This window comes from Lepisosteus oculatus, chromosome 21, assembly GCF_040954835.1.
Source record: "Lepisosteus oculatus isolate fLepOcu1 chromosome 21, fLepOcu1.hap2, whole genome shotgun sequence".
NCBI classification, from domain to species: Eukaryota; Metazoa; Chordata; class Actinopteri; order Semionotiformes; family Lepisosteidae; genus Lepisosteus; species Lepisosteus oculatus.
In genome coordinates, this window is record NC_090716.1 from 7,742,649 (window position 1) to 7,769,719 (window position 27,071).

The window sequence follows — 27,071 nt, forward strand, 5'->3', positions numbered from 1 at the left end:
TGAGGTGGGAACGGAATGTTTGTCTACAATCCAAATCCATCACGAAAAAAAGGAGGGCTTCTTTTTTTCCCCCTTGTGTTTGGAAGTGGGCATACAGAAGCTACTGTATGTGGAGCATCTGTCCCTGATATTTCCAGCTGTACCAAAAAGAAACAACCCACTAACCCCTGGGAGGAGACTAGAACCAACAGCCAAGTGCAGGGGACAAGCAGAGGAAGAAGAGATGAGAAAGATGCAAGTAAGTGAACGCTGGTAGAATTTTGTCCTTGTATTGCCAAATGGTGTGTAGGATTTTCAACAGAGATTTACAGTATACAGTCATAAATGATGTACATCCTAAGAATTTTACATGCAGTATCCTCTATGGAAATTCCGTTAACATTAATAATTTGATCTCTTTAGGCATTTTGGAAATAAAATCAGTTATCACTACAAAAAGGAAGACCACACTCTGTAGTGTAGTCAGGTGAACTCAAAAGCAGTGATGTCCCTCAATTAAAAAGACAAGACACTGTGTGGACATCCATCTGAAGAATCACCAAGAAACTAACAAAACTAGTGTAACTGATGAGAGACCGATAATCCAGTCAAGTACCATTGTCATGGAGCACATCAAACAGTAGACCAATGTGTACCATTGCTGCAGGTCTGTTTTTCAGACTCGTTATTAATCATAATTCCATGGAGTGGAAAAATTAACCCACTCCTCTCTACCGAACTGTAAAAACATTCATAATATATCACTCCATAAATTTGAATTCAGTATTCCTATTACTATATTCTACTTTAAAAGTTATTAAATTACCATAATGTTTTATGGCTAGCATTATTGTCTTGATTTTTCGGTTGACAGTTTAAAGTATTTACCACACACTTAATCACAAATCATTGTGCCTCTGGTAGTTTTACCTCCAGAGTACAAACACTGGAGACGTTGTAAACAGTATGTGAAGACATAGGACAATAAATTTACATTTACATTTAAAAAATCACTGAAAAAAGAAAACATCTAATATGTAATGTTATGAGTATTTCAATGCACATAGTACAGGTTTTGGTATACTGAGGCATTAAAAATGAAACAAATGCTATTTGTCCCGTTAATCATTTGTTCTGTTTTTAATTGCCTCACAAGAAGGATAAGTGGAATGAATTTATAAAAATATTCAGACCCATTTGATAATATTCTATATTCACTTCTGAAATCAACATTTTTTCTGAATCACTTTAACAGCAATGAACACCAAACCATTGTTTTCATGCAAATATACTTATTTTTGTAAATGTATCATAAAACAGTAAAACAAATGATTACATTTAAAATTTCTTGTTGGGTTTCACTTCTTCTCTCGGTTGATGAACAGTTATGGCTTTTTGAAAATAGGCCAAGTTAGTGACAGTTGGTACACAATGAATTACAATAAAGGTGTGCTTGTTTTGGCCTGTCCACTTTTATGTGATTTATCAATGCATGCAGAAATAGATGCTCTTCACTTTCAGTGTGCTTCAATCTCTTTCATTAGAGTATTTACAGAGGAAGCAATATCTCAAGTACTGTGAACGATTGCAGTTCACACAATTTCCATATCATGTGTGACCTTTGAAGTAAAAGAAGCAGAGGCTGCAGACAAGTTAATTAATAATGGTCATTTTGCAATTAGTCTTTCTAGATTTCTTGACATTCTGGTCACAAAACAGTTTTAATTATGCGATTTCTTGCTGAAAGATGAAAATTAGCTCATTTCCTGCTCAGACCCTTCATGCCCTGACATTATCAATCAGAAGAATCTTGACCTCATTAGTGAAAGCCATTTATTTCATCTCATCTTTTCTATGCTGTTTTCTAATCTGTCTAGACTTTTCAAGCCATTTAAGAACATTTAATACAGACCCAAAGTAATACATAGAATTAATATTGCTATCTTACCCTCCCCCCATTTGAAAACATAATTACAAGCCGTCTAAAAATAAAACAAATAAGCACAATAAAATGAGCAATTAAAAAAAACAGAACAGTATGAATATTTCTGTTTTGTAACAGTCCTGAGCTAATTCCATTTAAAATAGTGTTATAGTGCGCTTTGCATGCACACATGTTTTTCAATGCGTACTTTTTGAACAATAAACAAATTTTGATTTACAGTGTAATACTAATGTGAGATGAACAGTGATTGTAAAGAACAAAAGACCTTGCAGAATTGTTTATGGTGCAACCATGCTTAAAAGACTGAGGCAGTTAATGCCCTTCTGGTGTGTGCTGTTACTGTGCTAGTCAGCATATGGGGCTTCTGATACTATCATTCATGTTTACCTAAAATACCAACAGCACATCTGCTACCGCCTTATTGGATTGGAATGTTTTAGCTGAGCATTCCAAACCCAGATGTGCTTGTATGACATGCACTCTGTGAAATAATAACCTTTAGTGAGTGTGTGCACTCACACATGCACATACATAACAGCACAAAACAGTAGGCTGGAGGCAAATAGCAACGTTTCACAAAACCTGAACGTTTTCTCAATTACATTTTAAATATGTTAAGACAGTAATACATTTGGCGGATATGTCCATATTTATGTATGCATTAAATTATGTATTCTGGGCTGTTCTGGTAATTTTGTGGTTAAAGGGTTACTGAGTGTGGTCAAGCATGGGTTACTGGTTCCATGCTCATGATGACTGCAGAGGGCTCATGGGTAAAACAGAATTCCCCTTTGTGTCTAATAGACTGGTAGGGAAGTTTGTTTTATCAGGTTCTAGTCACTTGTCTTTCTAGGGTCAAGGAGAGACTGGCACAAAGTTGGAGAATGCTTGCTTTCTTGTTTGTTTTGTGAAAAGATGTGCTTGGGTCTGATACTTAGCAGGAAATTTAATTTATCCCAGTATTATAGCATATTGACAGAAGACTGATAACATGCCTCACATATTGCAGCTCTGTGACTTAAGCCATGGGAAACTTTCATTTACTCCACACTTTCAAAAAAAGTTTAGAACAGTCTTGCACTCTGAAGCCAGCTTTGAGGCTAGCACCTCATTATTGGTTATCATTGCTGTGGAGTGTTTGAAGACAAATATGATGAGCTTGGGACTGCACATATGGTGCCTTCACAGAAAGTGCCAGCTGCATCTCTTTCTCACCGCATGGATGGATCAATTTACAGGTTTTTGTGTCAGGTTTAGAATGCCAGGAAGTTGGTATGATAACTTTTTTTTAATTTGTGGGTATGGATTGACTTCATCTCCTCATCTGCCTGTTTCTGCTTCTTTTTACTATCTTTTTTATAGTTAAAACAACAACTAATGACTGTTCATTTATAAATGTGAAAGCAGGGAATCTTTGTGATGTATTTTCCCTCAAGACTAGTTACTGTGTGTAAATAATAGTGCATCGTTATTATTTTTGTATGTGTTAACTCATGGGGATTATTATCTTATTTTATATGTTAGCTTTAGCTACAGTATTTGTTCAAAAATGATTTTTTTTCTAGATTTATATATGGGATACTGGAAAATATATTTTCAGTGTAGACAAGATGCAACTAATTATTAAACACAACATTCTTTAAATTAAGCTTAAGCAGGCAATAATCAAGGTCTATCCAGGAACAAGGTATATAGTTAAAGCCTTCTTCACCTGGAGCCTTCTTCACCTGAAGAAGGCTCCACGGCCGAAACGTTGTGTTCTCTTTCTTCTTTTTTTCAGCATGGAATAAACCTTTTATAGTTAAATATGTCATCTCATAACCTTGAATGGAGGAAACTATCTGGACAGTTGCATTTAATGTAGCAGGAAGGTAATGAACAAAATGCAGTATAGTTGTATAACATTTATGTAGTGCTCTTCATCCCAAAGTTTTGGAAAGCTCTTCACAACTAGGAAATTACCCACTTCATCCACCACTGTGGATGGCATCCATAATGCACCAGCAGCCTGACTAAAGTGCAGAACAGGTGGGGATGTGAGAAACAACTTCACTAATAGTATTAAGAGGAAAATGTAGGGAAGCCAGGACACTAACATAACACAATTAGCAGTTAGGATATATCACTGAGAATCAGTCCTATTTCATGAGTATTGAAGAGTTTGGTTCTGCACATTTAGAGTTATTTTTTTTCAAAAGCATTAAAAAGGTAATGTTAAAAACCCCATGATCTTATGCTACAGAGTACTAAGTACCTTTTAAGTATTAGGATTAAACTTATCTACACATTACACTCAAGTAAATTGTATTTGTGATCATGAAATAAATAATAATAAATAATAAATGAAAGATGAGTACAAAATATACTTTATTGTTGGATAAGTTTATGCATAAATTTAATCTTATTAGAACAAAATAATACTTTTGTTTTTTAATCCAGCAATTTCCAGATTTCAAAAGGATAAAAGTATTGAGTTGCTTTGTTAATTTTTCTATCATCAGCTGCAGTCAAACTGCTGACAAAGATTGTTCTTGGCCAGAATGGTCTTTTCTGATTTGTATGTTCCAAGTTGTTGATTTTATTATAACCAATATTGTGCTGTGGTTCTGATTTAACTTTTCTTTTAGCTTCAAGATTGTCTGCTTTTTCCTGAAAAGAATATTCTTTGAATTTAACTTGCACTTCACACACTAGTTTCGAGACACGAGATGTGTTTACAGGATGTTCACAGCTCCTTTATGAGCACTTAATTACCAAAGCACAAGATACCTGTCAGAAAAGTGCCCAAATAACTTTATAAACTATATTGCCACAATAAGTTTCATCCTTCAAAATAAAGAGGTTCTTCAGTATGTTTAATTATAAAGGAACAAGTAATAGGTTTATTCCATGCTGACAAAAGAAGAAAGAAAACACAACGTTTCGGCTGTGGAGCCTTCTTCAGGTGACACCTGAAGAAGGCTCCACGGCCGAAACATTGTGTTTTCTTTCTTCTTTTTTTCAGCATGGAATAAACCTATTACTTGTTCCTTTGCAGCCTACACATGCTGACGCAGCTACCCACCTGAACTACATGTTTAATTATATATAACTAACTTGACTTATTTTGACTGAGGGCACTGTAATTGCTTTTGTTTCTTTTTATGCAATAAAATTAACATTTTGGATGTAACATTTTAAATATATATATATAGATATTTGAATGCTACTGTATATAGCATCTTGTAATTAATTTCATAGGGCTTTCATAAAAATGATCTGTTCTGCTCTTTCAAACCTCTCCCAACAGAAATGAAGAATGTTGATATCACTGCCTTGAGTCTTATCTACACTGACTGTACCCAATTGTCCATACACCTAACAGGAACTCTGACAAGTGTAATGCATGTAAATAAGCACCGAGCTATCTTTTAATTAATAGAAAATATGGGTGTGTGCTACTTGAGATTTCAGTCTACATCTGACATGATGCAGTGGAGACCAGCTTCTCAAGCTGATCACAGTACATTAGGGTAAAACAAAACTGATTTTGTTGAAGTTTAAAGGTTTTTTGTTCTACAAAATATGCATCTTCCTTCTAATATGCTCACATCTCCCTATATAACACTGTATTTGCATATTTCTTTAAGCATTTCTCTATCACAGACCAAATGTGCATTATATAGTCTTTGTTTTGTTAGAATCACACAGTTTGGCAGTGATTATGCATGGCAAAGGCCCAGTTTACTTACCATGCATGATTAGGTTTATAATTTTAAATCCAGTTCACCTAGCTTTACAGTGTGTCAGCCAGGCAGTACAGAGCAGTTTTCAAACATGGTTGGCATTTCAGTCCTTCCTACCAGAGTTTACACACAAATAGCAGCAGTAATTGCACTGTGAAAAATGCCTCAGTTGCCAAAATATTTAACATTCTATATAACCTAATTGATTTTGTCTTTGTTTTGATATTTTAAATGAAAAACTGCCTATAAGACAACTTGATACTTAAGATACTCTTTCTTTTAACATTTAGATGACATTACGTTCAATTTGCAGTTCAACTTAATCATATTAAAATACTTTGACAGTATGTTAAACACAACACAATATTTCTTTTATTTAAACATATATATATTAAATTATAGCATTTAAGAATTATATCAAAACATTCCAAAAACAAATACTGTTATCTTAGCTAAATGTTGAAGACATCTGTGTATTTTATTTTAGGGGAATGCTTCATTGTAACAGGAGTTTACCAACTCTGAAGTGTTTTCCCATAACTTAAAATGAGTAAATCAGGTTGAACTAAGTCTTAAAAGTCTTTTGGAAATTTTTTTGATCGCATTTTTGTTTTGGTTTAAAAGGGCATTGAAAATCTGATGATAAATTCTGAGCTTGTGATGATGGCTAGCTGTTGGAAAAGAAAACATTAAGGAAAGGATATTGTAAGATGTTTAAGTTCTCCTTCCCATACAAGTCCAAAGAAATAGCAGAAATATTGATAAGGTTGAGATTTACTACCTGTTTCAATTCCTCCTGAATTCTGTAGGTTTAATTCTGCATGATGTGTTTCTCATGTTCGGGGGAAGTCATTTCAAGTTGAATTACATTGCCTACAGCTGACATGCTGAAGTTTAACTTAGGAGGAATAGCTCTGGGTTAGTGATATTGTGATGTGTACTGTGGATCCTCAACTGAACTCATGTTTGCATTGAAGCTGCTAAATCTTTAAAAAGCATAACTCTGTTGTACTTCTTTTGAGTTGTCTTGGGCTACACTTTTCTAGCCTGCAATTAAACACTGTACTTGGGGATGTCTCACTCCTCCAAAGGAATCAAGCTCTAGAAAGGAAGGCGGAACTTCTCCCGGGAGAGAATCAGAGCCATCTGCCAAGACAGAAATAAGAAGTTCGCCATTTTCCAGAATTAGCCCCCAGTGCTGTTGCCCTGACTGGGTCAGCGTTACCCAAGAGACACCAAGTGGGGCAACTGCCATAGCCCCATCTGCTGGGGAATAGAAGCACTGCAGCCAGAGGCTGGACTGCTTCCTAATCAGCTGGACATGTCTTTTAATTGTGTTCACGGGGATGATGGACTCAGTGAAGTGTGAACCACAGTGTCGTTTTGGGTGTAACCCGTATTTAAATAACTTAATGATTTTTATTGAGCACTCAGCTCCGATCTTAATTAAAATGCATGTGCTGTTAACTCCTGCTTTGGCTTTGTTGCACTTGTTCCCCGTGGATTTACACATTGTAGAAAATACAATTCTAAAAACTGCTGTCCAGTTTAAATCAAAGGTTCAAGGCTGTGGAGAGATCTCTCAACCTGTCTGATAACTGATATGAGCTCAGCAGTGAAATCCAAGCCCATGATGGCAAATGTCCAAGAGGAAACATGTAAAAACAGTGGGAATACCGCAAGAAAATGGAACAATGTCAAATTGAAAACAGCCAAGATTTGCAAGCTCCTGGCAGTCACATAGCAGCTAAAGCAACTAAGGAAGTCCCAAAGATCCCGTGATCATTTTCCATGTGATCTGAAAGAATGTTGTGATTGAGATCTAAAGCCTCAGTCAGACTTCGTCAGCAAATCACTATCAGCTGTAACAAGGGCTTTTTCTGTGCGTTTGAACATTTGAAGAGCTCATTAGATGCCATATAAGGTTGCAATCGAGCTGCCAACACCCATTGCAGAATATCAGAGAAAAGGTAAATTGGCAACAGGTAACAGTACTTGAAGGTTCTGACCGGGATTTGTTACTATTTGTGTGTTAGCAGCAGACTTCAAGCCTACAGGTGCAAGATCAGATGACCAGTTTTCAGGTTCTCACTTATGAGGAAAGTGGGTTTTGAGACAGGGATAGACAAACATGCTTCAGGTATAAAGTATGGGTAGTAGGTTCCATTTTATCTACCAATTCCGTTACTGAAGCAGCATCAGCAATGGTAAAATGAGAGAAACACTATCCAAAACAAGAGCTAGCATAGTGGTCATAACTGCAGCAGGTGAGATCTTGCCTATTAAAATGATATTTTGCTTTACACAAATGGATGATTTAGATTTTGTTTAGTATAAGGAGGAATTTAGATCTATTCACTGGTTTGAGCATTTTAGTGATGGTGGAGATGAGGATTGTAGGACTACTAAAACCACTCTCAACAACGGTAGAAAATAAGGAGAATCTGGTCACTGGTCATCCCTGAGCCTCTAGATTAACTGTCAGACTCATCTTCCTCCTCAAATGCTCATAGAGTACATCAAAATGGCAGGAAAATGGCAAGTCTTGGATGAGTCAGACTATTGATAACATGTACAGTATTAGAGTGTTGTTATACAGAGTATCAGAATGCTTAAACAAAACAGGCCAAACTGCATCAAATGGTGCTGTTCTGATCGTCACTAACCTAATTCCTCTATTCCGCTTCTGATAAAGATCAATTAAAATAAGCATTCAAATCTGACATTTACAAACTTTTTTCAGCTACAATATCAACAATAATGCTGAAAACTATGAGCACCTATAATATACTAAACTTAAATTAAATACTATATCACACTACAGCCTTTGCAAAATTCAGCTCTGCAATTAGTACCACACATCACAAATCCTATTATAATTCTTCTAATGAAGTGTCTTAAAAATGCCACATTTTATTACACAAATTTCCACTGGAAACATATTTATATAGTCTAATGAATGTCACATTCCCACAGGCCACCAAAATGTAGAATTAACACTGTTCGAACTAGACAATTATGCAGCTTTTAGATTACACTACTTGCAGCGAAAACGTGCCTCAGGAACACTTTAAAAATAATACTTTTCAAAGTAACCTCACAATCCAATAATCAATGTTGAACAACGTGTTATATAGATCTCAGAGGTTAGTTAAATAAAATGTGAATGCTATATTAATGAACCCCCTCTGCTGTCCAAAACTGCATTTAATTTCCTTTTCATGGGCTACATAATTCAGCGCCTGGGAATAAATTATAGATGAAACACCATCATATGTTTATAAATACACTAACATTAGCATTTTACTTCCTCATAAATCAGCACTCAACAACAGTTAAGTGCAAGAAATAAATCTCCCGGAGAACAATGATATATTCTCTTCTCGCCAGCCATGACTAGCGGCCCATTCATTTTCCAGCGCAGTTCTTCAAACATTATTTCCTCCGTTGATGCCCCTCATTTAAAATCCATTTTAATTTAAAGATGCTTGACGCAGACCCAGTGGTACATTTACTTATCCTGGTTATACATCACGGAGCAAGGAAAGGAAAATTGTTTAATCTAGAGATACGGTTCAGCGTGGTCACTGCTGAACACTGGAGTAATTACCAGATCAGCTCTACTAAAAATGCACTCAGGGTGTTCTGTGACCTATCATCTCCTAATCTGCATAGTGAAGTATGGCTTCATAACTATAAATTGCTGACTTAATTAAAACCAGGACCTTTCTGTCATTTAATTACAGGGAGAAAGGTTATTGCTTAAATGCAATTTTCCAAATGTGATTTCTTAACAGTTATTAACTGCTTCGCCATCATTTATTGTTTCAGATTTTTCAATTTGGAAATGGTCCCAGTGACAGAAGTAATGACTTTATGAAAAACTCAATCTCGACTGAGCCGAGTGCAGCCATTTGTTTCTCACAAGTGGAGCAGACAGAAACTTGAAAATGTCACAGGGAGAATCCTGTGATTGCTTCTATTTTACAGTAGTAATTAAAAAAACTGTTTTTTTCCCCTCTCTAGAGGTGATGAGAAGTTTATTAAAATCTCTCCTATTTGCCTGCTGAAGAGTTATACGTTCATTAAGAGCAGTGTGTAAGAGAGTGCCTGGATAAGGAGGAGGATAGGGTAGTTGAAGCTATCAGTGGTATACTGTGCAAGTCCTTCCAAGGGTTATCTGTTGAAGGTTTACCTTTAGAGTCTTAATTGTGTGCCAGACATACATCTGCTGGTGCAGGATGAAACGTTATTTTTGACGATTCCTTCAATACATACTTGTCTAATAATACTAATGCTTATATAGCACTTTTCTGGACACTCCACTCAAAGTGCTTTACAGGTAATGGGGATCACCTCCACCACCACCAGTGTGTAGCCCCACCTGGATGATGATGCGACAGCAAGCATAGTGCACCAGAAGGCTCACCAGACATCAGCTATCAGTGGGGAGGAGAACAGTAATGAAGCCGGTTCATAGAAAGGGATTATTAGGAGGACATGATTGGTAAAAGCTAGGGGGAGATTTGGCTACGACACATAGTTATGTTTTTCAAGAAACGTCCTGGAATTTTTAATGACAACAGAGAATCAGGACCTTGGTTTTACATCTCATCAGAAGGACAGCGCCTTTTTTGCAGTACAGTGTCCCCATCACTATACTAGGGCATTAGAACCCACACAGACTGCAGGGTGAGCCAGCAGCAACCTTTGCTTTATCAGGAGGTCTCCCATACAGGTACTGACCAGGATCACACCTACTTCAGTGGGTTGTCAGTGGTGAGCTGCAGGGAGATAAATCTGTACAGTTATTGGCAAGTTATTGACATCTGTCTGAGGTATGTATTGCAGGGTTGTTTGACTAGAGGCTTGGCCTCTTAGATCTCCAGATCAGAGAAGAAAATGGTCTTCACTGAATTCATGAAGCAGGTGGGTGCTGTAAATCACAACTTGTATCTAAAGTTTGTCAAACTAAAGTAAAGGGCTGAAACACTTTGTTGTGCATTTATGTTAATTAATAAATGCATGTCTCTTCATCTTCAATTTCTGCTTCTGTGGCATGCCTTAGAAGATGCTTAGGAATCCATTCTTGTTTTTCTGTTGGTTATTTTCTAAAACTAATCTGGTACTGTTTGTACATGGCCAAACTATTTTTACAAATGTCTCTGAACTGGGGGAATACAAGCTCTCATCACGTGTTATTAAGGAAAGGGATATTGTAATAGATAATAAACCACTAAAATCGCCTGTCGCCTATTGCGTTTGCAATAAATGTTTAGCACTAACTGGTGTACTGTATCATATTGTAGAAGAATTTATATATATCTGCTACATCTGGTGTATGTGTAATTTAAATAGCGTGTGCAGGATTTGTTTCTTCATATAAAAGGGAAATTATGGTAAATACACTTATATTATATTATATGTACCACGTGTTAATGAACAACATTTTCTCTGTTCTGTAATACAGCAACCTTTGTTTCAGCTTTGCTAAAATATTGCAAAAGCCTTTTTGTAGATTATTAATGAGGTCAGAGTTTTATGTTTAAGAAAGCATGAAACCATAGAGAATACAATTTCCCATTTAATGTAACAGTAATTTATTATTAAATTAATGAAGGATTCTACATATTTCATACCTTATTTCTTGGGAGCTTATTGCACAATGAATTGCATGTAATGTAATTAGTAATTTATCAATGTGTGGCTTGGATTTCTACTGTTTTAAAGGTACCACTGTAGATACATGATTTGCAGCTATCAAATTCACTGAAAATGAAAAAAGTATCACCAGGACTGGGATGAAGAACATAATTCACAGTTCTTTTTTGTTCTTCTTTGAAAAATTGGCTGTAAACCTCTATGATAAGAAGGTTTACGATGGCCAATGATGAGCAGTTTGTCACAGTAGCCAAAAGAAGGAAGACAGACAGAAGCCCTTTCAGCTGAATGATAAGGGTCTTCTTCGCTAAATGCTGATTTTACTTTCTAGGAATCACACCATCTGTTGTCATCACAAGCAAAAAAAATCTCAGTCAGGAAGTCTCTTAGCCACAGCAGAGCCACACAGCAAAAAAAGATTCAATGTGCAACTTCCAGACTGGTATTTATACACATTTGTGCTTTATTTGTGATCTTGGACAGGTTTCTTAAAATCTGCTGTTTCTTTATTTCTGTATGCAGGTCTCATCATTTACAAAACAGAGGCCCAATCGCTGTGTGACTCTTGTATGTTAAATTCATACATCAATTAATGTTAACTCGTCTTGGAAAAACTAAAAGTGATTACAGAGCATTAGATAATTTACTTTTAATATACAGAACCCACCATCAGCAAAGTCGGCCTTTACTATAGTCATTCTGATTTTGTCATTTTACCTCAACAAAGTGTAAATCTTAAATAATAAATATATGTGATTAACATTTGAGGGATGAAACGGATTGACATTTCTGGAGTTAATTAATTTGTTAATTAATTTAAATTTAATTAATCCTTTATTTATAGTTAATATTGATAGGGGTTGTGCGTTCTTTACCAATACCTCGCGGAGTTTCTTGACAGAAATAACTGACATGATTTCTAGTTATTGTATAGACTTTTCTTTGAAGGAAAAACAAAACATCCAAATAATTTTGATTCATTTTTAGAAAATGATCAAAACTCATAAGCAATCTCATTCAATAGTCTGAGGATGATTTGACCTCATTAATAAGCCTTAGGTAAGACCAAAATCTGTGTTATAATTTGCCACATGGAACTGCACTGTTCATTTAAATTGGTTAGAAGTTCCTCAAAATTGCCAGGCAGAAATACTGTTCCGGACAAAGAATAAAATCATATTCTACCATATCCATAGCAGCACCTATGTGGCTTCTAGTAAATTAATCACTATCCCATATGACCAGAATCTTATTATTTATTAATGTTGTGTTTTAGAATACATACTAAGTTATACTGTATGGTGTCCAAACACAAATCCTTACAGATAGACGCTTAAGGACGAACTGCAGAGAAGGGAAATCCAGCTTAAAATATTAATGATTAATGATTCATGGCCTTCAGCTTAAGGTTTTTTTTCATCAAATTAACCAAATTTCCTTTCTGCTGTATGTAGCTACAGTCAACACCCCCACACACACAGCACATCTCCTCAAATATTCATGTTGAAAAACACAAATTTATCTACCATGTGAACATAATGTCACTGCTGCTATTGTCTCTTGTCAAACTCTTAATTATATGTTCTGATAGTAATATTTCATTCATCTCTACACATTGCTCAATCAATTCCTGAAGCACTGTCCTCTGCTAAAATGATTAGCGGCATTTTATGTCATATCATTTGTCTGTTTGACAGAAAAGTGTGAGTGAGCTAAATTAGAATTTAAAAAATGAAATAGATTTGAATAAAATTAAAATAAGTTAGAATATACAAGGTTTTAATTAGTTGAGGTTGTACATAAAGAAGTGATATATAAGATAGAAAATGACTTTATTTTCTTTAAAAGTCTTGAGCAGCCTAATTTAAATTGACCATCAAAACCTTATTTAAATACATTAACAATTCATTTATAAAATAAAAGGCCAATAGCTGCAGGCTCCTTCTATAACCAGAAATGTAGTCTACGGTATATGCAAAAATGTAATTTGGTGGTGAATTATGTTAACAGTATATGACAAAAACATGTTTTACTGCATATAAAGGAGAATGCAATATGGCATCTCAGCAAGTTATATCTGGTTTTACAGTTATCTCTTAAATATTACGAAGTGCAATAATTATGCTATAGTTAAAATGGAGCTAATCAATTTCTATTTTTCTCAAAAATAAGTTTGAATAGTATTCCTGAAAGAAAGCTGGGATAAAGGAATACTTATATTTCTTTTTTGCTTTATGTGCAGACTTTACTGAAATCACAAAATACATTTCTATAGCATTTAGTAAAAGCTAATACATTTGTTTTTTATGCTTCACTCCCGGTCTATGCAAACTGAACTAAAGGCACCTGTGTTAGTTTAGCAAGGTAATCACTCAGAGAATGAAATGGAGAAAATATGGCAAAACTGTGAATCTGTGCAGAACAGAACATCCTCAAAATCTGTGTATCTGCATGAGAAGAGCATTTGTCAGGTAGGCCAACAAAGACAAATGGCAGCTCAAAAGGAATTACAGTCTTCCATGACTGAGATGGGAGAACCTGCATATACTGTACCTGTACCAGTTTGCCCAGGTGCTTCACAAATCTGGAATTCATGGGAGAGGGGCAAAATAAAGCCATTGTTGAAAAATTAATCTTGACTACAGTTTGCCAGAAGGCAGGTCTGAGGCTCTGAAACCAAGCGGAAGAAGATACTACAGTCTGATGAAACCAAAATTGATCTTTTTGGCCTCAAGCATAACACTGTACAGTACATCATCTTGAGAACACCATCCCTACTGTGAAGCATGGTGATGGCAGAACCATATTATGGGAATGCTGTGCTGTCTCAGGGCCTGGAAGACTTGTGGAGATAGAAAGCAAAATAGATGCAGTAAAGAATAGAAAAATCCTGGAAGAAAACCTGCTGCAGTCTACAAGAGACCTGGGACTTGGGAGAAGATTCATCTTCCAGCAAGGCGATGATCCAAAACATACCATACTGCCACTGGAGCGGCTTTGAAACAAAAAAAGTAAATGTTCTGGAGTGGTCCAGACAAACCTTAGTCCAATCAAGAACCTGTGGCAAAAGTTGAAAATTGCTGTTCACCACATTGCCCATCCGACTAAAGGAGGGGTGAATACATATGGAATTAGTTGTTTTCTGTTTTATTTTTACAATTAATATAGGAGGATCTGTACAATTTTGTTTTCACTTTGACATTATAAAATATTTTGTGTTGATCAGTGGCAAAAATTCCAATTGAATGTCTTGTAATTCAATATTGTAACATAATGGTAACATAATACCATGCGAAAAAGTCTAAGGGTGGTGAATACTTATGGTAGCCACTGTACTCTGTCCTTTTGTAACTGTATTCTGAAACATTATTAATCAATTAATTAATTTTGATGCTGATATGCAAATCATCATGCATTTAGTAAATGCATTTAATCAGATACTGTATATATCTAGAGCCCTAAATACTACTCTAATCTGAAGTTCATACGATAACACGGATATGGATATACTATAGGATTCAGCACAATAGGATACTACTCTATTCTATAATATACAGAACATAGCTCTAGTAGTATGGTATAGTTTAAATTCCATGTTTTAATCTTGCAAAAACACTGTGGTATGCTATTGGTAAATAGTGATTACTCTAAAATGCTGCAGAACGTGTTCCTGTGATCTAGTTATATTCTGCCAAAAATATAATGGACATATGCAAACAGATCATAGTGCACATTCAATAGCCAAAGAAATACTACACACTGAGGTGGTACACAGACCGCCAGAGTATCAGAGGAGAATACTATCTCACATAACCTGGTCTTTGTGTCCAATTACAGTCATACCACCAGAAACATTGCTGAGACTTATCTGCCACCTGGACAACATGGAAGTGGGACATTCTTCTCCTCAGATTTCAAGCTCTGGTCTCTAATTGAGTTATTCTGGGTTTTGGGGTGCAATGGCATGGACTCATTGGAGATTGCCACTTATTCTCAGGCAGTTTTTGGAAGACATAACGGATACCAGCAACAGCTTTGTGGAGTGTTTTTATATCTGGTTACTGTCCCCTTTAAGGAAGGTGAATGAGAACATGCAGTACATTTGCAGTTTAGAATGAACACACAAGATACTGGGGAGAGTTCCCATAGTGATGGTGGACTGCAACGTGTTAGAGCCCTTGGTTCTCTTTTGTCTGTTGTGGGCTGGGGGGGGGAGGGAGTCTTTATTTTAGAAACAGTTTAAACAGCATAGCATCACAGAGTGCTGCGGGCACAGATCTATTCTCGCACCTACTCCTACGTTATTTTCGCGGTGCTTAAAGAGTGCAGGGTGATTTAATTTAAAACAAATATTATACACGCGTGTATATATATAAAAAAAAACATTTAGAGTTTGTTTCATCAAAGCTAAGACAATACTTCCAGAGCAACAGGACAAATCCCAGACCAAACTCGCACAATTGAGCAACAGAGCCACTTGCGTGTCATCTTGCAACGTGGCGCTTCCGCCTCTCGGATTACAGACAGTTTGATGACCAATAGAAACCAGGGTTACATCGAAAAAGGGGAAATGAGACATGTTATCTGTGAATTAAGTGGCTGTGTATGAATTTGCAAATAATCTGGATTTGGTTGTACTCTGGTAATTGAGTAGTAGTCAACCGGCTACATTTGAAACGTAAAAACAGGTGATAAACGGTGCAGTATAGTAAATCCATGAATGGAAACATTAGCTATAAATTGAGGACGGCTTAGAGACAGGTTTTTTTTTTACGACGTAGCTCATATTTGAATTGCAGTGTTGAAGCATTGCTGTGTCGTGCTGTTTTGGGTCTCTACCTAACTAACTTCTGTAACTATTTTGCACGATTGGGTGCGGGTAAGTAGCAAAGGCAATGGACGGGTTAATGTGCTTGGTGCTGCTGTGTGCAGGGACCGTGTTCAGCAAACCCACGTTTAAGAAAGAACGAGTTCACCCCGACCCCGAACTGAGTAAGGAACCCCATGAAGACAACCAGAGCTACCAGTATGATCATGAGGCCTTTTTAGGAAAAGAAGAGGCCACGACGTTTGACCAGCTAACTCCAGAAGAGAGCAAGGAAAGGCTTGGGTAAGACAACTTTAAAAAGAGGTTCTGTTATCCGCCTGGCTGACGTACTGTACAAGAGGTTCTTATTGGGGAAAAATGAAGAGTAAATAATTTGGATCAAGAATGGGCACAGCAATTTCAGAGCACCCACTCTCATTTTGACCTAAAATAAAATATTCAGCGATTTTCTGCCCTAGGCATGATTACAAGGAACGTTATTTATGGGCTGGGTGCTTAGTTTCAGAAGCTGTCGGGCTTGTGATAATGTTAATGCTTTTTAGGACGGAGTTACTCTCGATTTGGGGTCCTGCGAGTTCTCCAGTTAATCCCTGGGGGATATGCCACGATGTTGTGCTTGATCTATTTGCATAATTAAAGCCTTAAATTATTCGGATGTTCCTGTGGTAAATGAGCCATGCATAGCTTCATACTGTAAATATAGAGTGGTACTCTCTGGAATCCACCTAATACTAATCATCTAAATAAAAAAAAAGTTTTAAACAACTGTCGATTTTTTTTTTAATTAAGAAAAGAAAACAACAAATCCAACCCCACTTTGATACATTCTGTTCAGTGGCATTCCTTTTTATATGGTGAAAATGAGTAAAAAGTGAAAATCAATTTTCATACTGGTATATATTGTTTACCCGTGTAGACATTTGTGTAATGTATGCCTGTTGTTTTTCCCTGTAATTTGTATTTTTACTTTTCCTACTGTATTTGAATGACATGCACATTTTGGTTATGTATTTACTCTATGTACTGTCCATTTTTTGTAAACCTCCCTGAAGAAGGCCGTCTGCTAAGCAAGCAATTAATAAAATAGCAATCCCCAATATGTATTCCAAAATATATATCAATTACTCAATTCAAGATGCAACGGGATATGTACAAGGACCCTAACAGAAGTGACTTATGCGGTACATGGTATCTGACCATGAATCTATTTTAGTGCCAAGTAATGCTGCCACGAAACTCTTCACGTGAGAGCAAGTGGTTGTATAATTGTGTTACCCACGTTGGCTGTGATGGGCGTAGGCAGCACATCTAGCGGTGTTTAGTTTCCTTACTGTGGGGCTCAGACTGGGCGGGCCCTAATAAACATAACAACGTGGCATTAGAAAGTATAGTATAGCCTAAGTAATGTCAAGTTCTGTGGATAGGAGAGGTTCTGAGAAGTTAACTTGCGTTTTGCCTACGAGAGTCCTCTTTTAAGATACTTACAATAGATAGGCTCTCACCTCCATTTTTATTTTTTGTCATCGTGTGTCATGAGAGTAGAGCTTCCGACACATTCCTTACATCTATTATAAAATCACTTTGGACAAAAGATTTAACGTGTGTTTCACCTCTTACATTTGCACCTCCTTAAACTTTGCTCATTGCATTTAACGTAGTTCACCGCATTCTGGCAAAAAAAAAGCTTCGACTTTATGATTTGTCCAATTGAAAATGAGTAAACTTGTGATAGTTACAAGTTTGCAAAACGCGGAGGGGTGTTTTTGGGTCCAGGTAGGGATTTAAGTTTTTCAGGCAGTTTAAGTGGCCTTATCTTATTGAAATGATAATACAGCTCTAAATTATTAAGAGTAGTTGGAGAGTAAAACGATTGAATTGCTAATATGACCAATCACCAACAAAACCTCAGGAACTAATTGTACTTCTTAGAATTACAGTATCTTTTTTTGACTGACAATTAGCTTTCAAACTTTTCACCATTTATTTTAAGGAAATGGAACAGTGAAATATTTTAGAATTGTGGCAAAATAGCACTGCACAAATGATTTTAATACTTAGTCTGTGCTATAACTAATAGTAGCCATGATCATTACAGTTTGGAGTAGTTTTATATTTTAACGTCACTTTAACACATGGCACTTTTTACTCATATGCTTTGGTTATTTCTTGATTTTAACAGATATGGGTGCATGTTGTTTTTCAGGAAAATTGTAGACAGGATTGACAGTGATAAAGATGGTTATGTATCTACCGATGAGCTGAAGAGCTGGATCAAGAGAGTTCAGAAACGCTACATTTATGAAAACGTCGCAAAGGTTTGGTCAGACTATGATTTAAACAAGGACAACAAAATTTCATGGGATGAGTACAAGCAAGCTACCTATGGCTATTATCTGGGTAGGATATAAATTAATTGAATTATCTTGTTTTACATGGTGCAGTTGTTGTTTTTTTCCTGCTTAAGTCAAGACATTTTATTCTAATCAGATTTCAGTTTCTATTGCTTGCATCTGAGTATTTGTTTTTCTTGACAAATTTGCTTGTTACATAGAACATCACTGTATTAAGATTTAAATACTAAGATACTTATGCAAAGTGATTTGTTAACCAGGTTAACGAGTTCCAGTTTTCCTTTGGTTCAAATTATTCACTATTATCATATTTCCCATTGCAATCATGTGTAGTCTTTTTTTTTAAAAAAAAACATGAGATCAAATTAATTTTCTATAATTTGCAGAAATCAAATATATATATATGTATTGTGGAGAACTCTAATCACAGTCCTACCTCATCTGATTATTTTGAGAATTGGAAAACTATGTAATTCATTTAACACCTGCTACACAGCAGTTAGTATTTTTCAAAAGCAAAATGCTTGTTAGTGATGGGCTGTGCAATACTTAAAGGCCTGTCATTCGTTTGATTTTCACAACATTGCCAAAGGTTTTTGTGATATCCTTTAAAAAAGCTGACATAATCATATTTTGTGGATTTATCTGGCTGCGGTTCAGTATTAATCTTGTCTGGGCGGTTTCCACAACTTTCAGCCAATCCAGAAGAATTTGAAGATGCGAATGAGCAGTTCAGTTTCAAAAAGATGCTACCACGCGATGAGAGGAGATTCAAAGCCGCTGACCTTGATGGTGACCTGGATGCTAGTCGGGAGGAATTTACAGCTTTCCTTCACCCAGAGGAGTTTGAGCACATGAAGGATATTGTCGTCCTTGTAAGTTAAACCGTCTAAACTTTCTCAAGCATTGGATGTGTGGAAACAGTGACATTTTTCTAGGATATTCTTAGACTGCTGCAAAGATGGCATTCTTAATGTGAAAAAGTCACTGGAATGTGTTTTCGTGTTTAAGAAAGAATGTTCTGCTGGTGTGAAAATGAGATTTGGAGTTTTAACTTTTAAAAAGAGTGGCCAGAGAGATTAAAATAGCGAAGCCAATAACCCGCACATCATATGTTCAGAGCCTAGAACGTGTAGGTACCCCATGAGTCTCCTTGATTTCCTTAGATTATCCACCTGCTGAAAGACCAGAAGGTTTGTTTTCATGTTTAGTTACAGTACTGAAAAAAAAAAGTGGGTGAACCCCCAGAGTAATTATGGAAATTACAATTTATTATAATTTCTTGGTTTGAGTCTGCTATTCCCTCATAAATGTGGTGCTGTATCAGCGAATTCTGGAGGAGAATGTCAGGCCTTCCTTTTGCCAGCAGAAGCTGAGCTGAAAGTGGGTCATGCAGCGGAATTGTGATCCTAACACGTACATAGAGTCGGCATAGTGTACCATAATCTAAATTTATAACAAAGTTTTTCTGGAGACTTAAAAATGTTGTTGATGGGAGGTAGCATTTTCATACATTAACATTATTGTTTTTATATTTGATCTACACAAAGCCTGGATTAAAACCGCAAGCTGCTACACACTTCAGCTGTAGCAGCTCATTGATCTACGTGCAGAATTAGGTCAGGGTTTACCGTGTACACATGGCATCTTATTTGCTTATGAATGGGAAATGTTTTTCCTGGCTTTAGATCAGTTTTCACAATCTACTTTGTAACATTTCTTGGCGTAAGCAAGGTTTCTGAAATTTATGATGAAGATGATTAGGCCAATAGAAAAGTATTTCCATTCCGCTGTGATAAATGAATCTCTATATACTAGCTTGCCACAGAGATGGTATTTGTCTATACTTCTGAATAACAAGGCAGACGGTGCTCTTAAAACAGACTTTTTAGAACGTCTTATGGGACAGAACTAACACTCTACTTACTTACTTGATTTTTAAATATAGATTTGACCACCGAGCACAAGGCAAACATGAGAACTAATGCATTAGGTTTCTAAATTCATGAAAGTTGTAGTACCCATTTTAGCATGTCAATATTTTATGTTTCCGAAAATATGGTTCTGTTAAAACTTTGACAAAGTTGTCTTGTTTCAACCTTCTTATAATACTTTTATTGTATTAAATGGGAACTTGTCAGGAAAACAAGTCTCTGCTTCTGAACCAGAAACAACATCACAGTCTAATGTTTGGAATTTTTCTTATGCATCTACTGTATAAGCTCCATCCATCCTTAGCACAGCATTGAGAGCTGAGCCTGGATCTTCTAGAACTGTTCGGGCGTTTAATGTCTCACCCCTGCCATAAAAAAAGAAAATCATTGCCTCAGGTCAGTTTTAGGTTTTGCTTACATGTGTCCTACTGCTTAGGAAAATTCCCGTGTTCTCATGCATAATTTGAATTATTTTAAAATATTCAAATTCTCTGGCTTCAAAGTGGCTCAGCCTTTGGAAGCAAAGTGATTCTGGGTCCTGGCGCTAGCCAGTTGTGACTGGGGTTCCCCAGGGGGTGGCACACAGTGGGAACAATTGCTGCCGGTGCCAGAGCTTGAGATCAGTCAGACTTACACCAGGTTGAGGAGACTTCATTAACCTCGCAGGTGGCTCCTAGCTTGATTCAGTGCTTGAATCCAACTTCATTGCTCTTAAGGGAATTTGTCTTGCGTGTCAAAAGCTTATAAACGTATAACATACATGACAATATTAAAACACAACAGCAGTACAATACCATAATACAAGACAAAATTCAACAATATGACTCAGTCAGAACTCTTCCAATACTGTAAGATTAAAAAACAATTAGCTTGTAGAGAGTCTAAAATCCATAACAATAAGATTCCTACCTTTGTATTAAAAATAAACTTTTTTTTATTGTTCAACAGTTGAATGCTTTTAGGCATAAAGATAGTAAATGCTTGCTTAGTCTTTATACAGGAGGTCTCATACCCCCTCCCAGAGAGTATAAGAGTATATACTAAAAAGAGTGAATGAGAGGGATCATCTAAGAGTTTATTATTAATATGTTTCTCATGTATTGAGTTCAGTGAATCACTGGTTATCTTTTATCCTGTCCTGATCACTTTTTTCAGTCTATTAGAGATTTGCAAGGACAAGGCACCTCCCCAGCTTTGAATTGAAAAGGTTAGAATACTCTGAATAAAACTATTATAAAAAAAGCGTGCAGTGATGTCATTGAGAGACGTGCATCTCTCCTACCAGGCAGTGTGGAGGCTGCAACATGCCCTACAGATGGGTGTGATAGAGGAGCAATTTCACTCATGATGTATAAACCAGCTTGCAGTATTTTAATTTGTTGCAAAAAATAAAAAGTGCACAATTACAATTATGACCATTTGTCATAATTTCTAATTCAGCATGATCTGTCCCCTTCTCTCTACAGAAGTTTAAGAGTTGTTTCTGGAATGCCAAATTGATTTTAAAAAATTGTCATTCCAGTTTGTATATAACTATATATATATATAGAAATATTTGTTACATAAAGAAATTTTAAACCAGCCTGGGGAGAAAAGATTAGTGCAATCCACAGAATTGACTGTTTTCATCTGAAAAAGAAATTTATCATATGACCGTGAAAGAAAAGCCTGTGTCCTAAACCTGATTTCTGATTCCATCTGCCCCATCTGGATGGGTAATGATAACAAAACAACAGTGATCAAGGGTCTTGGTATGAGGTGGTCCACTGCCCCATTACTAGAAGATAAGACTTCTTTCAGAACTGTCAAGCATAGCTGACTTGCTTTGGCTGAAGTTTAGCAACATTTCTGACTGAATCGTCTTCTAACTGAAGAAAACATCTGACTCTTATTGAGGGAAAAATGCAATGCCTGATTTGGTGTCCTAATATAGAAGCTACACAACCGATTTACTGTCCGTGTACATCTGACATTTTTAGCAGTGCAGTAGTATAAAATATTTAATTCCCTATCTGTTCCTTTAATACATTTAAGAAATTGTATTCCATAATGTCCCAGACAATGCTGAATGATATGGGAACTATAGTTATGCTAATTCATAATTCAAAATATCAAGTTATGCTTTTACTTTCTCTTTTCATCACTTCAGTTAGGCACTTGGGTTAAGGACAGGAGTAGCAAGGACTCACCATTATGCAGATTTTGTGATGGTGCAATGCACAGTACGAGAGACGGCTCTCTGTGTTCACTCTGTTACACAGAATACAGCTTCTCTTGCAGTCTTATTCTCACTTCTGTATGGTGCGCACTCTAGCAGGAGATCGATTTTGTGCAACAAAAAGCACACTGCTGTCTTATCGCTGTGTAAATTGCAATTAAACTGCAGAAGAAAAAAATCATCACTGCGTGAAAAATAAGGCAGGCCTTACAAAGAAACAAGAAAAAAATAGTAGGTCTCAGCACAATATAGGAAATGCTGCTCAGAGTTGACATTATTAGGCCTTTACCTTCAAGGGGAAATTTATAGATATATCACATGTAGTATGTTCAACCGTGAAATGTTAACAAGATCATATCGCACTGCTAAAACATGCTTGCAGATTCTGTCAGTGGCGTAAGTGCGTAATTGCTCTGTTACAGGAGTAAAACCGATACAAGAGAAACCTTGGGGCTGTTTTCTTACACTGCACATAGTCCAAATTAGGCTCCTTTGGACCTTGCATTCCCTGTTTGAAATAGGCTCTTAACCAGTTTTGTTGTTTTCAGGAAACACTAGAAGACATAGATAAAAATGATGATGGCTTTGTCGATGAGGATGAGTATATTGGTAAGTTTTGCATGGTCTTTTAGGAATTTCTGCATATTTCATTAATTAGTAGCCGACGATTAAAAACCCAGACTAAAATCACCAAGTGACCTGGCCTTTTTAATAAACTAATGGGGCAGACTCATGAAATTTAGGCCATCTTGCAGTATTTTAATTGATTGTAGAAAAAAATAAAATTATGAACATTTGTAGTATTTCTAATTCTGCATGATCAGGCAGAGATTGATTTCTGTGGGCAGCCATAGACAAGCTGCATGATTCGATTTGCAAAGGATGTTACAGTGTTCTTAATCCTTGCAAAATGCAAGAGTTATTTCATCACCAGAAGCTAATTAGAATTATCTTAATGCACAGGAATACAATTAATAGCTTACTGCAGGTCAGTGATTAAGAATTACCTGGTAATGACCCTTAGTAGCTAACTGCGGAAAGAGAAAAAATGATGACAGGTCTTCTCCCTTCATATGATTTCTATTTAGGACTCCCTATTTGAATGCACACCATGTACGGGTAATACAATAGAGAAGTACAATTTCCTCTGTAATTAAAGTCCATTCAGTGAAATTACCTTCATATAATTACTAGGTAGTTGTCAGCATTTGTTATAGCATGAACAAGTGTTGTCTCCTAGCTTGAAACGTGGACATGGTGGTTGTTCTGTTACTGCCGCCTGATGTTGACAGTTTTTATGAAATTAACCCTTGTGAGGTCAAGCCCCATTATTTTCTGTGGTACCTGACCTTCCTGAGGATAGGTTGACTGAACATGTCATCCCGCTAAAAAATAACACGGAGGAATGTTTGATTAAATTAAATTCGCTTGTAGAAAATGTGTATGCATTTTGAACTCGGACCTATGAGATGGTTAAAATCTCATGCAGTTTTTGACTAAACAGGATTGGGTTACTTGTGTGAATGAATGGTGGAGTTACAAAAACATTTTCTCTTGCTTTTCAGTGTTTTTAAAGCGCATTTGCCATAAACATGCCAAACCTGAATATATAATTTTATTTCTGACTCGTATGAAATAGCTGCTAAAAACCAAGCAGAGCTTTGTAGTACATTTCAGCATGTCTTTCATTTTACCAGTGTAGATGTTGTTCATTGTCTGCAAGTGGTGTGGATATATGGGCGTATGGATTAAACATTTGATTTCATTCTGGAAATCTTTTTAACATTATGGGGAAAAATTATAGACTTTATAATCCTGTTGAGACATACATCCGGTAATTCAGTTCTAAAAGTTTTTTTTTAATCAGATTGCTGCCTCGCAGCACTGGGGTTCTGTATTCCATTCTGGATCTGGGGTGCTGTCTGCGTGGAGTTTGTATGTTCTCCTAGTGTTAACATGGACTTCTTCTGGGTGCTCCGGTTTCCTCCTGCAGCCTAAAGACATAGTAGATGGTTAATTAGCTTCTGGGAAAATTGGCCCTGGTGTGAGAGTGTGCGTGTTTGTGCCCTGCGATGAACTGGCGTCCTGCCCGAGGTGTATCCTGCCTTGCGCCCATTGCTTGTCAGGATATGCTTTGGCTCCCCTACAGCAGGTAAAAAATGGATGGAAGGAGGCATGTTTCAGCAGAACACTGTACTTGCAGAACCTCACGTTGTGCATTAACATTCACAGTATGCGCACACAGTCACAGCTGGGTTACATGGTTACATGGCAGCTGTACCATTCTCTATTCCAGCTGATATGTTTGCTCATGAAGAAGGTGGTCCTGAGCCCGACTGGGTGAAAACGGAACGAGAGCAGTTCTCAGACTTTCGGGACTTAAACAAAGATGGAAAGATGGATAAAGATGAAATTCGGCACTGGATTCTTCCTCAGGATTATGATCACGCCCAGGCTGAAGCTAGGCATCTGGTCTATGAGTCAGACAAGGATAAGGTACCCCATCAAGATCATTTTACTCCAAGCTGGCCAATCTGGAGCACTTTTCATAATTCCAGTAGAAACGATGCATGCATTGTAAAAGATATGTAAATCCTGCTGTTAAGCTTTAAAACTTGGAAACATCCTCTGTAAAAGGCCAAAAAGAAATATACTGTAATAGCAGTGAAAAGTATTTCTACCCTGTTGCCCAGCTTGAATGTTACCACCAGATTTAACATTTATGGATTTACAGAAAAAAACTAAAATTATATGCATATTATTTCCCTCGTGAAGTATAAGTGTAATAATAATATTGTAGTGTATGGATATTTGTTGTTTATTAACCATTGATTCTTTGTTGTTAAAACAAAGTGTTTCTCCTCTTTCAATTTCAGGATCAAATGTTAACCAAAGAAGAGATTCTAGAGAACTGGAACATGTTTGTTGGAAGCCAGGCCACAAATTATGGAGAGGATCTCACCAAAAACCACGACGAGTTGTGATCTCTGTAGCTGCCTAACCTGTAGTCGCTTCATTGCGACACCAGCTCCGCTGAACTAAAGATAGGAATGAAGCCACTGGTGCTGACGAACAGTTAATTTTGAAGAGCACAGTGCAGTGTATTACCTCATTTTCAGGGGAATGTCGGCCCTGCTGCCTGTTTGCACCAATAAGGTTATGCCTACCTTACAGAAATATGAATGAGTAGATTCTTCCATATGGCTAAGATGGAACTTTGCTGGTTTCCCCTACACAGGGTTGCTAGGAGCTGCCTCCTGTGCCTCATTACAGCCATTGACAGCATGATGGTGCTTTTTAAAGCCAGATCTCTTTAGAATCTGAAACGTTTTGACAAAATCTTGACCGAATCTGGTTTTGTCTAAACGTCTTTTGCCATTTTTATTCTTGAAGACCATGATACAATCTGCTTCTGAAGGACTGTGCTTCACTTTCATTACTGGTGTCTTTTTTTAGCTTTTTTTGTGTAAACTAAATATGAACGTACAGCATTAGAAGCTATGTATTATGGTTTTAAATGTGATAAATATGCTTCCACTAAATCACAATTTACACTCCACTAATTGTTTTTATATAAAAAGTCCTGTATGAGTTTGGTGTTCCTCTAAATTGTGGAAATTTAATGACTTTTTGGAAAGTGATCAGATATGTTGGATAATGTTTATCAGCACCATATTATCATATCAACTATTGTAAAAGAGTTGTCTTGATGCATCAAATTCTTTGCTCAGTGGTGATCATGACTTTTATGTTTTTCAGGAGTATTTCCAGCAATTGAGACAAGAGTACGCTGTAGTTATCAGAAAGTAGCTTTTGAAGCTTCGATGACAATGTTAAAACTGTATTGGACCATTGCTGACGTCTATTTTAAACCTTTAAAGAAAAATTACCAACAACTGTGCATTTACAAAGTGCATTTGCATGTAGTTTTAGCCGATTAACTGTTTAGTTTTTTACACATTTCATGAATGTTTTTGGTTCGTAGAATAACATGGGGTTGCATGTGTAAAGTTTTAAATGTGTTTGGAGCTTCAGCCATGTGTTTTTCTCATTTTATGACTTGGTGAACTTTTAGCAGTTTTCAAGTAGTGCTATCAGGTAAGAGTGCTGTGTTCATCAGACTTGACAAAATGCATGAAGAGAGCTTGATTATCTGTGGGATTTTTCCATGTGTTTTGGCTCATACCTGTTTTTGGAAAAGGTGATGGTAATTATAAGCCTACGTTTTCTGTAAAATATTATAGGTTCAAACAGTTGCTGTAACGCATTTTACATTAGCAGTTTTGTGAAATGCTACTTTACAAATGCTAATTACCAGAAGCTGCACTTACCTTTTAGGACTGTTTTATGTAATGCTTCATCACTACAAACCTCATTTTAAAAAATCAGGAACTGATTTTATTCATAATAAAACAACTTCTAAAAAGTCA

The 27,071-nt window shown here is 36.5% G+C and overlaps 2 protein-coding genes across 3 annotated transcripts in view; both read left to right on the top strand.

Annotated features, from left to right (window-relative positions):
• The window catches only part of elp4 (elongator acetyltransferase complex subunit 4), a 134,979-nt gene extending 134,820 nt beyond the window's left edge, over positions 1–159 (top strand). The window contains exon 11 of one of the 2 annotated variants that reach the window (XR_001477320.2): positions 87–159. The gene's annotated coding sequence lies outside the window, so the exon portion shown is untranslated. The remainder of the gene's footprint in view (positions 1–86) is intronic. The other variant, XR_001477321.2, reaches the window with a different exon arrangement.
• rcn1 (reticulocalbin 1, EF-hand calcium binding domain) lies at positions 1–27,071 on the top strand. Its single transcript, XM_006642519.3, has 7 exons — positions 1–238; positions 16,243–16,420; positions 18,342–18,535; positions 19,186–19,364; positions 23,190–23,250; positions 24,938–25,137; positions 25,518–27,071. Exons 1-7 carry the CDS (start codon positions 16–18, stop codon positions 25,623–25,625), a joined length of 1,143 nt encoding a protein of 380 aa, XP_006642582.2. The 5' UTR covers positions 1–15; the 3' UTR covers positions 25,626–27,071.

Coding starts and splice junctions, on each gene's coding strand:
- rcn1 (XM_006642519.3), top strand. CDS start 16: ATGTTTGTCTACAATCCAAATCCATCACGAAAAAAAGGAGGGCTTCTT. Junction 16,421..18,341: donor GAGAGCAAGGAAAGGCTTGG/GTAAGACAACTT, acceptor GTTGTTTTTCAG/GAAAATTGTAGACAGGATTG. Junction 25,138..25,517: donor ATGAGTCAGACAAGGATAAG/GTACCCCATCAA, acceptor TTTCAATTTCAG/GATCAAATGTTAACCAAAGA.